General features: G+C 36.6%; 1 protein-coding gene across 1 annotated transcript; it reads right to left on the bottom strand.

Moving 5' to 3' along the window:
• Positions 1 to 5,818: 5,818 nt before the first annotated feature.
• fbxl18 (F-box and leucine-rich repeat protein 18) lies at positions 5,819 to 14,626 on the bottom strand. Its single transcript, XM_056462697.1, has 5 exons — positions 14,448 to 14,626; positions 13,764 to 13,961; positions 10,837 to 12,413; positions 7,420 to 7,638; positions 5,819 to 6,263 (listed from the first exon to the last, which is right to left on the bottom strand). Exons 1-5 carry the CDS (start codon positions 14,466 to 14,468, stop codon positions 6,113 to 6,115), a joined length of 2,166 nt encoding a protein of 721 aa, XP_056318672.1. The 5' UTR covers positions 14,469 to 14,626; the 3' UTR covers positions 5,819 to 6,112.
• Positions 14,627 to 15,401: the final 775 nt, after the last annotated feature.

Genomic DNA, 15,401 nt, shown 5'->3' with positions numbered 1-15,401 from the left:
ACACTTATTTTCCCCGCTGTATGTGTGTACATATGATGGCGTTTATCAGTTTATAAACTCACAAAGCTCAAAAATGTGTAAAGGAACCAAGAAGCACCAGGTATTACTCAATCACACACATACAATGTTCTCCCTAAAGGAGATCGGTGGTATTTTTATGAGCAACACTGCGACTATGATGAGAAAAACCCCCAGCGATTTTTATGGTTGCACCTTATTGTTTGTTTACAGGTGTTATGTTAGTATTTTAGTTGAACCACACCATAGAGTTTTGTTTTAATTGGACCAAACATGATGAATGTGATCAGTAATCACACCTTTTAAAAAAAGATTCTCACAAACGAATCTCACAAACATTGGTAATCACAGCTAATATTGTAGCAGTCTGTAGCGCTTGAGTTGAGAATAATTTTTTCCTTGTAATCCCATTATTCACTGTTTTTCACTGTAACTGTAAATAAATGTGTGAATGGAAAAACACCGGAGCTTGTCATTTTTAGGCAAGGCAAGTTTATTTATATGTGAACTTTATTTATAAACTAATTTCAATAGGATCATGTGCTTATAATTGCTTGCAGCCGGTCCCGCATTATTTAATTTATGATTCACCAATCAGACGATTCCTAAGCCACCAAAAATACCCCAAGTTCCATACAACAGCCATCTTCATTTTGAAGAATTCCCCCTTCCACCCCTACTTCTCCTTTCCTAGATAGGTGGCACGGTGGCCCAGTGGTTAGCACAATTGCCTCACAGCAAGAACATCACTGGAGTTTACACGTGAATTATTAGCCACATTTATTTTTTCCCCAATTTCTGTTTAACAGAGAAGATTTTCAACACTTTTCTAAACATAATAGTTTTAATAACTCATTTCTAATAACTGATTTCTTTTATCTTTGCCATGATGACAGTAAATAATATTTGACTAGATATTTTTCAAGACACTTCTATACAGCTTAAAGTGACATTTAAAGGCTTAACTAGGTTAATTAGGTTAACAGGAAGGTTAGGGTAATTAGGCAAGTTACTGTATAATAATGGTTTGTTCTGTAGACTATCGAGAAAAAAAAAATTAGCTTAAAGGGGCTAATAATTTTTTAACATCATTTATTCTAGCTGAAATAAAACAAAAATATTATCAGACATACTGTGAAAATTTTCTTCCTTTTTTTATTTAAAAAAGAAAAAATTCAAAGGGCTAATAATTCTGACTTCAACTGTATATATAGTACAATTTGTGGTCACATTTGTGGTCAGTACAGTATATTTAATAATATTCTTGTTTGTTTATTGTATTATTTAAACATGGTGTACCTCGTAACATTGAAACATTTTCATATTTAATAAAAAAAAAATTCCTTTATTCATTTTCCTGTGGAGCCTTTAGTCTTTGGATTTATCAGGGATCGCCACAGGGAAATGGTACCACCAACTATTCCAGCATATGTTATACAAAGCGGATGCCCTTTCAGCTGTAACCCAGTACTGGAAAGCACCCATACACTCTCACATTCACACACACACACTCATACACTACAGCCAATTCAGCTTACCCTATCACCTATAGCGCATGTCTTGGGACTGTGGGGGAAACAGGAGCACCTGAAGAAAACCCATGCAAACATGGGAAGAACATGCAAACTCCACACAGAAATCTGATTGCAAGCTCAATTCACAGCCAATGAAAAACTCCACTGGAGTTTTATTGACAAAATATTTGAGCTTATCTAGAATGTTTCTTTATTACGAATATTTAAGTTGCATTATTCTTATAAGCTAATGTAGCTAACTTGAGCAGTACATTTGATATTATTTATCTTTCATAACATTAATGAAAATACAGTTAATGCATTGACTAATGTTAAGAAGCACACCTGTAAATGCCGAACTATGATCAATAAATGATGTATTAGTATTGCTCCTTAAGGTTAGTAAATAAATACATTAACTAACATTAAATGAACCTTACTGTGGCTGCACGGTGGCGCAGTGGGTAGCACGTTCGCCTCACAGCAAGAAGGTCGCTGGTTTGAGCCTCAGATGGGTCAGTTGGCGTTTCTGTGTGGAGTTTGCATGCTCTCCCGGTGTTTGTATTGGTTTCCCCCGAGTGCTCAGGTTTCGCCCACAAGTCCAAAGACATGCGTAACAGGTGAATTGGGTAGGCCAAATTGTCTGTAGTGTATGAGTGTGTGTGGCTGTTTCCCAGAGATGGGTAGCAGCTGGAAGGGCATCCGAGGTGTAAAACGTATGCTGAATAAGTTGGCAGTTCATACCGCTGTGGCGACCCCTAATTAATGAAGGGACTAAGCTGAATAAAAAATGAATGAATGAACCTTATAGTATAGTGTGACCAACATTTTAAAACGTCCAGGATATTTTCACACGAGCTAGTGTCTGCAATTTTTCAATAATTCAAATGATATAAATGATAACATTCAGTGAACAGGAAAGCATGTCTTAGACTATTTGCTGTATCCTGATAATTTATCAGCCTAATTTTACTTGGGTGCAAAAGGCAAGAGAAACCATCGTGTAACATTCTAATGATATCCACAACCTTAGAACATTACAATCAACTTTTAACCATTAAAACCAGCACATTTTAATGGTTTCCAGTATGTTCTGAGACACATTTGATTAGGATTTTAACATGCCACCAACATAATTCAAACATTTACCAACAGAGAATAACAGGACCAACACAGTTTTCTTTAAAACCAGCAGTATTTCCATTTCCAACTCTTAAAATCATTAAGGATTTCTTTTCTTTTTCTTTCATTGTGGATTTTGTAGAGCAATCAAACTCACAATAAGCGAAATAATATAGCACTGAAAATCTGTCTCTACATTTTTATATGAATGTTCATATCCATTCTGACAAATCCTCCTGAGATTTAATATTGATTATTATTTAAGCAGAAGAATGAAGCCGGACATATTGACTCTGTTATTGTTATTCAGCATACCTGTACCTGGTGCCAGGTAAGCAGAATATAAATGTCCATTTACTGCATGAAGTAGTGCATAATTTACCTTTACTGCATGAAATACTCAACAAATAATAAATAATTAAATTGTAAACAGTCCAAGGCAACTCTACAAATACACACCGAAACTGAACACTGTTGATTCAGTGAGCAGGATGTGTATTTCTAACCTCCGGCTTTTATCTTTCAACACATGAACACTTTCAAGGAAATGAACTTTAAACCAAATACCAACAATAGGTTCATTTATGAAACTGAAAGCAAACACTTTACATGATACTGTATATTTGTTACAGCATACAGTACACTAGCTGATAAATGTCTTGTCGTTGATCTGAGTTGTAAGAGTAACAAATAATAACTTGACTTAATACTTAAAACTTAATAACTTTTCTATTTGAACATTTGGAAAAGTGGCAGAAGTTAGATTTTTCTGATGAATCATCTGTTGAACTGCATCCCAATCATCACAAATACTGCAGAAGACCTACTGGAACTCAATATGGACCCAAGATTCTCACAAAAATCTGTCAAGTTTGGTGAAGAAAAAATCATGGTTCAGTATGGGGGGGTGCGAGAGATCTGCAGAGTGGATGGCAACATCAACAGCCTGAGGTATCAAGACATTCGTGCTGCCCATTACATTACAAACCACAGAAGAGGCCAAATTTTTCAGCAGGGTAGCGCTCCTCATACTTCAGCCTCCACATCAAAGTTCCTGAAAGCAAAGAAGGTCAAGTGCTTCAGGATTGGCCAGCCCAGTCACCAGCCATGAACATTATTGAGCATGCCTGGGGTAATATGAAGGAGGAGGCATTGAAGATGAATCCAAAGAATCTTGATGAACTCTGGGAGTCCTGCAAGAACGCTTTCTTTGCCATTCCAGATGACTTTATTAATGAGTTATTTGAGTCATTGCAGAGACGTATGGATGCAGTCCTCCAAGCTCATGGGAATCACAGACAATAATAATTCTTTTTCCACTGCACCATGAGTTTATATTCTACACTAGACATTATTTCTGTTAAGTGACAAAGTAAAGTCTAAGTAAAGTCAGACCTTACTGTCCTAATTAAAAATCAAGACATGACCATATTTTATTTTGGTAAAATAAGCATAATCTAGAGGCTTTTGCCTTTCATATAAGCCACTTCTGATACCAAATGATCAACTAGAAGTCAGGTTATTACTTGTTGTTTCTAAAACTTGAATGGGCGACAAGACTTTTGTCAGGTAGCATATATAGTGATCTTATATATGCAAATCTACTAGAGAAGCTCATTAACATAAGACAAATAAGGTTTTTTTTTGCCAGGTGAACTGTAAAGTTAACTGTATTGGCTATCATCTTGGCATCACTCCTGGTTTATTTTCCTGTCATGCAAATTTTGTTCATTTTTGATTAAATAAGGAAATACAAAACTCTACAAAGGTGTTTTCCAAGCTTAACTTTCACTGACTAAATCAAGCTAAAAGATTTCCTGTTGGTTTGCATAATTTAAATAACATTCTTGAACAAATATTTTTTATTTGTCTTGTCTTTTATTTATTATTTCTGTTTGTCTTGTACGCCCATTTCAAGCTGATTTATACATTTATGATGATTTAAAATCACAATGACTGGTTACAAGTTTCTGAAAGACAAAATTAGATTTTCCGAGGTAGTAAATTCAGACAACACACCTCATGTTTTGGAGAGGTGTGAAGGGGCATTTTGTGGTCTTCATGAAGACCTGAATAAATCAAAAATTCTCAACACATTAGTTCAGATTAAACTGAGGCAGCAAAAAAATCATTCAAATTTGTTAATGCTTATGAAAAAAGGTTCTTCTGCTCACTGAGGATGCATTTATTTCATCAAAATACAATAAAAATTAATATTATGAAATATAACATGTTGTATGTTTATATTTAACATGTATTTTACGGTTTATTTTTTTCCAAGTAGGCATCATTGCAGCCCAAGTGGGAAAGATTACATCGCTAGCAGGCTGGGTGAACACCAAGTGGATGGGACCTATGATGCAAGTAGACTCGGTTTGCTGTGATTCGCGGATCAGTTTCATGTCACTAGGAAGAGTCTCTGCTATAACAGCCTGAAGGGTTTATGACATCATTAACCTGGATGTATTTTTTGAAGTCCCCAAACTTCATTAGCTGTAGGCTTCGCTAAGCTAACTCTGTAAAAGACTCCATTTGCATTGTACTTGGAGCGTATTACATTCAGAGATGTTGTTTATGTTCACACAGCTACATTACACATCAACTAAAGTTTAAATTATGATATCATAGTGGACCACCCCTTTAAGAAAACACAACAGGTTATTGTGAGGTTGGGTTTATGGTTGGGGTGGGTGTACATGTTTATAAAACATAAAAGGTTGGACTCTGTACAAGACATTAAATAAATGAAAACTCCAGAAGGTTTGTACAGCCCACTTGAAGCTCAAATCCCACCCGACTTGGAGCTGACCAGCCCATTCGGAGCTGGCTCTAAACACATCATGACTCCAAACTTTAGCATCACATGATCCTGAAAATGAAACTTATAAGTTGTTTTAACTATGCTGAAATATTGCATGGACTAAATTAAAGCTTTGGGGGAAATGATCACTTTAGAAGCTTAAATTTGGAGTTCATTGTAACCCAGTTTTTAAAACAAATATGCTATAAAATGAGACATCCCTGATAAACTTGTGCTGCTTTAACTTCCAGAAAAGCATATCACATTCTCAAGAGTTCATATTCAAAGATATAATAATGTTTTGTCAAATTAGGAGAGGGATTATAACTCAGTGAACACAACACATGAAGAGATGAAGGTTTTATTTTGGCACATATTTAAAGATGACATTATAACCTGACATAGAGCTTGTTCATACTGGCTCTTTACTGGTAAACAATGAGCTTATTAGGAAAAGCTATGATTGTCCATTTGATCTCTCAAGTCAAGAAAAAAAAAGGATTTCCTGTAATCCTCTAACCGGTGTGCTAATATTTCATCATCAGAAAGTAGACTTTCCACAATGCACAATTATGAATACACTCTCAAAAACGGCACAGATGTTTGACCCAGGTTAATGCACCAAAGAATGATTCTTTTTTTGTCAATATTTCCACAGTCACTGTCTCATGGGCTCTTCAGCAACACGACTTTTAAAAAGTGTCATTTCGTCCAGGTGGCAAAGTGGCATACCTCTGATCACGTGGGCCAGGTCTTCATGCAGTAAAGGGTAAATCACCACACTAAGAGCTGGACGAGACGCTGAGAAACTGCAGAGAGAAAAGAATATATACAGTTAAAGTCAAAATTATTAGTCTGATTTCCATTCTTTTTCGAATATTTCATAAATTATATTTAACAGAGCATGAAATTTTTCACAGTATTTCCTATATTTCTTCTTCTAGAGAAAGTCTTGTTTTATTTTGGCTAGAATAAAAGCAGTTTTAAATTTTTTTTAAATACAATTTAAGGTCAATATTATTAGCCCTCTTAAGCAATATTTGTTTTCGATTGTCTACAGCAGTGGTTCCCTAACTTTTCCGCCCACGACCCCAAAATTCCTTAGAGCTAGTTATAAATACACAAACATTGCACACACAACATTAAGGCTATATAAACACGAGCATATTGACAACACAAAAAATGTCTAACAACTATATAATTTTAAAGTCATTTATTAATTTGTTTAATTTAATATTAACCTCAGCTATTGAGACTGCTAGGCACAATGTTTTCAGCACATGTCTATTCTTGGTTTAATTTCGAAACCGCCAATCAGAGGTCATTCTCAATATTCAGTTGTGTCCTGTGTTGTATTTGATTGCCATAAAGTTGTCAGAAAGTTTAATCTGGTGCTATAAAATCAATCTGCTGCAGCTGATGCTATTAGGTTGTTAACCTAACGTAAACACACCGATCCTATAAAAAAAAAAAAAAAGATTTAAAGAATAATGGCTTTTCATTTATTCAATTTAATTGGTAATTCTAATAGTTTAATAAAATGTATTTGATTTTGGAAATCACTAAGGGGCCCCCTGTCATGGTCCTGCAACCCCCACTTTGGCAACCACTTGTCTACAGAACAAACCCTCATTCTACAATGACTTGCCTAATTACCCTAATTAACCTAGTTAAGCATTTTAATGTCACGTTAAGCTGAATACTAGTATCTTGAAAAATATCAAGTAAAATATTATGTACTGTCATGGCAAAGATAAATAAAGATAATAATCAGTTATTAAAAATTAGCTATTCAAACTATTTTGTTTAGAAATGTGTTGAAATAAATCTCCATAAAACAAAAATAAACAGGGTGGCTAATAATTCAGGAGGGCTAAAAATTCAGACCTCAACTGTACGTCAAGTTACTTTATCAACAATGATCATTCACACATTGGGAAAGACTTCATTATTAAGATTTGTGACCTGTCCAGAAGGGTTTTCTGCAGGGTTTTACAGGCCACCAGCGTTCCTCCCATGAACATGTGGCACATGATGACATCAGCGCAGCTCTGCATGAAGGCCGTTACAGCGGAGGGTTGGAAAGTGCCGTGTCGAGAAACTAAACACAGACGCCGCAGCTGACGACACTGAATGAGCGCTTCGAAAAACGCTGCGTTTGCATTAAAGTAGGGCTGCTCCAGCCTGCAAGTTCACAGAGAGAAAGAGTGAATAAATGCATCAGTTATAGGACTGAAATATTTGATGAAAATGTAAATGTTACTAATAAATTGGTAACACTTTACAATAAGGTTGTATTAATTACTGTATTTAATAACATGAACAAACAATTAACAATACATTTATTACAGTATTTCTTTGTGTTATTTAATAGAAATACAGTCGTTACATTGTTAGGTGATGTTAACACGGTGCATTAACTAATGTCATTAAGCATGAATTTGGATTTTAACAATGCATCAGTAAACGTTGAACTATGATTAATAAATGCTGTACAAGTATTGTTCATAATTAGTTCATGTTAGTAAATACATTAACTAATTTAACATGATTGTAAAGTGACCAATAAATTATATAATTGACTTTTCATCTTGCATAGTTGTGTGTTTGGTGGAAATTCTAGAGTTCAAGAGCCTAAATGCCAAATGCATGAATAAAATGTGCAGAATAACTACACAATTAGGCAAAAATAATAACAAGATCAACTTTTGCTAAACTCCAATGCATTTTACAGATGCAAACACAACAAAAAGATACACATGGTCTGCTAATGCTAATCAAAAGGTCTGTTATTGTGTGTTGTATTTTACTTTACATTTCTGTGATCATTTTTTGCCAACTTTAATTAGAAATTAAAATTGAGGCAATTCAAAATTAGGCATGGGTCGGTATAAGCTTGAAACGGTATGATAACCTTGGATAAAAATATCACAGTTTCACAGAATCAAGGTATTCTGATTAGAGCTCTAAAATAAAGTTGTTTTTAAATATCTTCGTAAAAAACAACACATTTGTCCCCATTGAACACAATATACAGCATTTCATTTGACATTTTTCAATTTACTATAATGTTTATAATAATGTTTTGGAAATTATTTTTTATAATATTTTAGAACAGTAAACATGTTAGGCTAAATAATTAAAATAAATCACTAACTTCTGCTATCGAAAAAAATATATGCTGAGCATCTCGCCACACAGAGTGGCGCTTCTGGTGTGCCACCTGCGGCAAGTTCATTATTTTATTTTCAATGGAGAGACGCGCACGTGAGGCAACGCGCTCGCACTTTTCAGCTGCACCTAGTTAAGATGACAGGGAGCTTTGTGACCGCGAGAAATGCAAACAGCTGAAGTTTAAGGTAGACGCAATGAAAAGTATACGTTTGCAAACGCACCTAAAGTTGCATGTGGAGAATATTGATCTTGTGTTGAGCCCAATGTGCCTTACATCTAAAAATAGAGCAAGAGTGTTCCTTTAGTGATATCGCTTTGACTCACACGCTGAAAATGGCGGACGTGAAACAATAAACTGAGGATATGGTGATGCGCGCCTGTCAATCAATATTGGTGGGCAGGGGGACCGCACCCCTACGTCAAGTTGCGGTCGCTCTGAAAACCACTCCAACTGGTCCACCGTTTTTATGTTGCTAAATTGAGAAAAAAAAAGGACTGGGTGTGTTTATATTACCCCAATATGATGGTCTATACACTATACCTACACATATGTCTGTACAAACAGCTTCAAAAGTAGATTTTTCACCATAAGAGCCCTTTAAACCCAGCTACTTGACAGACAAGTAAATAATTAGTTATACATGCCCTAATTTATATAAATGTATATAAAACCTTATGTATATGATGACATTCTGAGTTCAGACAGTGTCACAATCAATGTTTGTTTTATTATTTTAAATGTACAGTTATAGTCAGAATTATTAGCCCCCCTTTGAATTTCTTTTCTTTTTTAAATATTTCCCAAATGATGTTTAACAGAGCAAGGAAACTTTCACAGTATGTCTGATAATATTTATTTTTCTGGAGAAAGTCTTAATTGTTTTATTTCGGCTAGAATAAAAGCAGTTTTTAATTTTTTAATAAACGTTTTAAGGTTAATATTATCCCATTTAAGCTTTATATTTTTTTCGATAGTCTACAGAACAAACCATCATTATACAGTAACTTGCCTAATTACCCTAACCTGCCTTTAAATGCCACTTTAAGCTGTATAAGCGTCTTGAAAAATATCTAGTCAAATATTATTTACTGTCATCATAGCAAAGATAAAATAAATCAGTTATTAAAACTATTATGTTTAGAAACGTGTTAAAAACGTTAAACTCCGTTAAACAGAAATTGGGGAAAAAATAAATAGGGGGGCTAATAATTCTGACTTAAACTGTATGCAGCTATTAGAGTAATACCTACTATCGAGCAAAACGTGATTTACAATACTTATGATTAAGTGGTCACATTCACCTGACTGCTCAGTTGCCCAATAATGAAAATCGAATAAAATGATATTATTTTAAGCGTATGTGTCTGAACACTTAAAATGTACAGCAGGTCTGGTGTAATGGTGCTGCCCTCTTCTGTTGGAAAACTCTCTTAACATCAGCAGATTTTGTTCATTATTGGTGAAATGATGTCATTGCTAACAAATGAACCACAGGTTTATGTTTGTTTGAGTGAAGTTGTTGACTGGTAAAGTCTAGATAAGATACAGCTGCGCATATTCATGTAAATAACGCATAACTTTTGTGATGCTGTACGACAATAACTTTACATTACTGTGATGGTTGGGTTTAGGGTTGGGCTGGGGTAAACATTATAAAAAACAATGTAATGGGTAATTTAATAAATAATATGAATAATACTCGCTATATAATTCTGTTTTTACATTACTGTGATGGTTTGATTTAAGGTTGGGCCAGGAGTAGACCTTAATAAAATACAATTTAATGGAGAATTTAATAAATAAAATGAATAATACTCGCTATATAATTCTGTTTTTACATTACTGTGATGGTTGGGTTTAGGATTCGGGTAGGTGTAGATGTTAATAACATACAATTAATGGATAATTTAATGAACAATATGATAATACTCTGTATACTTACTGGTTTTGGGGTTGGGGTAGTGGTAGACCTTAATAAAATAAAATTTAATGGAGAATTTAATAAATAAAATGAATAATACTATGTATAATAACTGTTTTCACATTACTGTGATGCTTGGGTTTAGGGTTGGGTAGGGGTATACATTAATAAAATACAATTGACAGGTAATTTAATAAATAATAATCTCCTTAACTTCCTGCTGCAGCTGTACCTCTTCCAGCAACAACCTTATTGAATATATTTTGTGTGTTGGCTGCACGTTCACCTTAAGTCCCTGAGCTGTGTGCAGTAGGTAAGAGCCTCCAGCAGGGCCTGCATGTAATTCATGGTCTTTAAAGATCCTAGATTTGCCAGCGATAACGAATGCAGGTCCTTGCACCCTTGAAGCAGCTCGATGAGTCCAGTCCCCTTCAGAACTCCTGGTAAATGCGCGAGGGTGAGCTTGCGCAAAAATTTCATCCCACCTAAAGCAGCTAACTCCCCATCTCCTACGCTGTAGGACCAAGAACATGCAGCAGGGTCCTTGCGGATGGCTGGCTCGTTCCGTGGCATGGCTGAGGAAAAGCCTGCCCCAATAAGCTCCAGCTCTACTAGATACGGGCAACCTTGAAGCAGTTGTTGAACGCACAAGCCCCGGTCTGTCCGCTCTTCCCCCTGACCCACTGTGATCTCAGATGTGGGTCGATATGTGGGCACACCAATACGGGTGGTCTTTTTTAGCCCGAGCAGCAGTGATCTTGAGGCAAGGTCTGTGTTGGAGTCTTGATTGTTTACAGGAGTTGGAGGAGATTGAGCTAATGCACACACCGGAAGAGCAAGCGAGCACAAGCCAGTGAGGCGTCCCAAAGTACCACACAAATGTCCATCGTGCCCTGAGGAGAGATTATGATGGTAGTGCGTTGCAGATAAATTAAGGTGATTAAGATGTGGGCAACATTCTGCAAGTGCTTTGACGCTGTCCGTGTCCATCTCCTCATCACCCTTCCCACAGTTCTCAGAGAGCGGGCCTCGACCACATCCCCGCAGGTTGAGGCTCCGCAGGGGTGTGAGGTCACGTCCCGCACTGAGAAGCACATGTAAGGGGTTGAACCCTGGAGATGAACACCGGGAGACATTCAGGTATGCAGGACAGCCATGCGCTAATACCCGCCCAAGTATAGCACCGTCCAACCATGTCCGTGGAAGCTGTAAAGCACTAACAGTATTTCCCACAGTTGACGCCATGCTTTCCATTAGCGCAGTCATTGCGACTGGTCTAGGTGGTGCAGGGCCTGGCACAGAGAGTACCAATCCTGTAAGGCCTTCAGGAACTCTCATACTGAAAACAGCCAAGTAAAGCGCCAATAGAGTACGATTGACTTCACCGGGTGCGAGGCGAGCGGAGAACCAGCGCAGGTTCTGATAGTGCGGCACGCTGCTCTGGCCCACCATCAGCTGCGCACACCCACCAGCCTCCCTCCAGACCTCGCTGGCCTCTAGATAGAGGTGAAGGCGCCGCAGGGCACTGCAGCAGGGAACCACGCCATAGGAAGGAGTCAACAACGTCTGCTTGAGCTCCTGCAGACGAGCCAGAGCAGACTTACCCTCTGCGCTCAGCTGGTGGAGATCAAACCCCGGCCCCACATCAAGTGCAAGAGAGTTCAGAGAGCTAAGAGAGCTCAGCAGATGTGAGAGGCGAACTGATGTCAATCTGCAGCCGGAAAGGTCCAAACTGACCAAAGACTTACAACGGGTGACCTGATCTACGGTAGAGCCTGCCAGCCAGTAGCAGCCACTGAGGTTTAACGTCTGGATGTCAGCTGAAATGACCTTTAAGAGCTGCTTCACAGCATCATCGTTTGCCTTTGAGAAAGATCAAATATAACTGGTTAATACAGACGAAGTCTTGAATTACAATTATTTGATCAATTGTATAGTTCTGATTGGACATTCTCAGGGCCAGTTTTTCAAAAGATTTTACGAGGACCAAATTGGTACAGATTTGGAAAACCCATGTTTTGCTATCCAGGATAAACTGACCTATCTTACGTTTATGACAGTTTTTTAAGGGAACATTGGGTTGGGTCACTGTGATCTAAATGCCAAATTTCAGGATTACCAAATCCTGTTTACCAGAGCCTTAAATGGAACCAACAATGTAGCCTACTGGCTTAGTGAAGAACAACAAATAGGCAAAATACCAGTGGCCACAAACAGCCATTGTTTGTCTTAATAGGTAGAAACAGAAACACTGCATTTTTAGTTTGTACAGAAACATTTTACATTTTTAATTTGTTCCAATACAATACTGCTTTGATATTATATTGTTGTTGTCGTTCAGCATATCTCATTAGCAGGGCTTAATTTGTGCCGACACCTCATTTTACCGATCCCCCTCCTCACACATGAATAAAAGGTATCACACATGATACCTCTCCCTCCTCTGGTAACATGCCAGATCCGTTACCCCGATCTGTTCCGGGACCTCCCAATTTACAAATTAAGCACTGATCTTTAGATGTGACATGCTTCATATAGGCTTCAACTAAGAAGGAATTTATATATCATTGGTAACCATTAAGTTTGTGATCATTTACTTAAATAATACAACTTTTTATTATTTTATATAATCCACCCTGGGGATGGGATCAGGATAATCCAGGTTTTTTGTATCAAATAGATCCTAATCTGAGTTCAAAGTTTTGAATAACCCAAAGAGCATGTTTAATCCAAATCAAATGTAAAGTTGGATTACATGATCTGATCTTAATTCAAAATCTCTCTGTTACTTTTGAAAAACTCATTTGCAAGATTTGATCCAATCCGTGATCCAAAATCCCACTGGATTACTTTTGAAAAACTGGGCCCAGGTTCTCTGAATTTCTAAAGTTATTTGTTTGAGTACAATTTTATTTGCATTTTGTTCTGTAAACTATTACTTATTTTCAACAATTGACAACACAATATTAATGTTTTAAATATATTTGTGAAATAATCGTGATTTTTAAATTGCAACAAATCCTCTAAAAATGCTCTAAATCACAGTATTTTAATTGAAAAATAATCAAATGCGCATGAGACATTTATAGACTAAAATTAAACATTAATTTTAAATACATTTCTATTAAATCAGTAAACACATCAGCAGAGCAAATAAAAAACTACCATTCAAAATGCTAATAAGAAACAGTAGGAGTGTGTGTTCAGGCTTACCGTGTATTCTTTATGCAGGTGTACATGGGCTCTTAAGCTCTTGTCCAGACAGAGAGTTCGGAGTTTTCTGCACACTCGACTTACATTGAGTAACAGGTCATGGCTAGGAATGAATCGCAGGATATTCAGTAAAATCTCATCTGAGAAGTCAGAGATGGTGACAGAGATCTGGGAAATGCTGTCTGAGCAGCACTGAGCCTGGAGAGAAGCAAGCAGTCATTACTATACATAGCAATCTTTAACCAAGAGAGATTTTTATTAAATGCGACACTGAAGTCTTTCATGCTCAATACTGAAATATCTCCAGTGGATTTTACAATACATTTGTCAAAAAATTTGACAAATGTCAAAAATGACAGAAAGCTCTCTAAAGAGTAGATACAGCTTATTTTAGAATATGAATGCTTATTACAATTGACAGAATTTAGATACTCTATTACAGTAACTAAAACTTCAGTAGAATATAGCAGTTTGGCATGTTTACTATGGTAAATTTTGCTACGGGGTTAAATTGTATTACAGATACGCTTAAAATCCCTTATAAAGCCTGACAGAATGTCAAAAATCCAAACATGTCGTGATGGTTTCAGAGTATCATGTTACCCAAATAATATTTGCAGACAATCAAATGAAGAAGCTAACGTTAACTAGCATAATTTAATTGCCAGCTTTTCTGTAACTTACCGTTTCAATTTGATTATCCATGGCGCTTTTGGGAAAGATGTTGGGATGTGTACTTCAGTAATATAGAAAAACTAATTCTTGCCATCTCAATAAACGTATAATAGATGTTGGTACTATAAAAACTGGCACATACATAGTGGTAATATGTGTATATATCAGTACATATCTATGGTGTAGCACCACCGGGACGCTTTAGGAGGCGTGCTTATTTCCGGTATGCAACTTGTAAAAAGGTCCCGGGGTGTGGTCTGGCTTTAAAACTTTAAAAAATACACTCCTAAATTATTCGGCTACTATTTGTCGTATTCTATTTATATTGACAGTAGTCATGTATATATAGAATATGTTATAATTAACCCTCTTGTCGTGTTCACCTTCCGCCCCTTACTCTAATGTTGCCGATCAAAATCGACCGGTCCGTTTTAACTGCTCTTAAATTAGCACAGAAGACGTTTCTCAAAACCCAATTTTTATTCAACATTCTTTAGCTGTGAACAAGGTCTCAAAGGAGTGTTCAGCATGATTTTACAGAATTAAACATAAAATAACTGCACTGAAAATGCGAATAGTGAGTGAGTGAGTTGGAGTGGTGTACAGTAAGGGATGGTTTCTGTCTGATAGATGATTATAGTCCCATTCATTTCCTATGGCGGTCACTTTTGACCGGGAACACCACAAGTCAATTCAATTTAATTCAATGTTTATTTCTGCACCGCTTTTACATTGTAGATTGTGTCAATGCAGCTTAACATAGAAGATTATAGTAATTGAAACTGTCAGTTCAGTTTTCAGAGTAGAAGTTCAGTGTCGTTTAATTTTCACTACTGAAAGTCCAAACACTGAAGAGCAAATTCAACGATGCGCAGCTCCACAAGTCCCAAACCAAGCAAGCCAGTAGCAACAGTGGCGAGGAGCAAACTTCACAAATAGAAGAAAGGGAAGGAAAAAACCTCA

Source organism: Danio aesculapii, chromosome 1, assembly GCF_903798145.1.
Source record: "Danio aesculapii chromosome 1, fDanAes4.1, whole genome shotgun sequence".
NCBI classification, from domain to species: domain Eukaryota; kingdom Metazoa; phylum Chordata; class Actinopteri; order Cypriniformes; family Danionidae; genus Danio; species Danio aesculapii.
The sequence above is the reverse complement of the archived record's forward strand: the minus strand, read 5'-3'. Positions and strand labels throughout refer to the sequence as shown.

Excerpts from the sequence above, each read along its gene's own strand:
- fbxl18 (XM_056462697.1), bottom strand. The coding sequence starts at position 14,468 with ATGGATAATCAAATTGAAACG. Across the intron at positions 13,962-14,447 it reads TGGATAATCAAATTGAAACG|GCTCAGTGCTGCTCAGACAG; the intron begins GTAAGTTACAGA and ends GCTTCTCTCCAG. Across the intron at positions 6,264-7,419 it reads CAGAAAACCCTTCTGGACAG|TTTCTCAGCGTCTCGTCCAG; the intron begins GTCACAAATCTT and ends TTCTCTCTGCAG.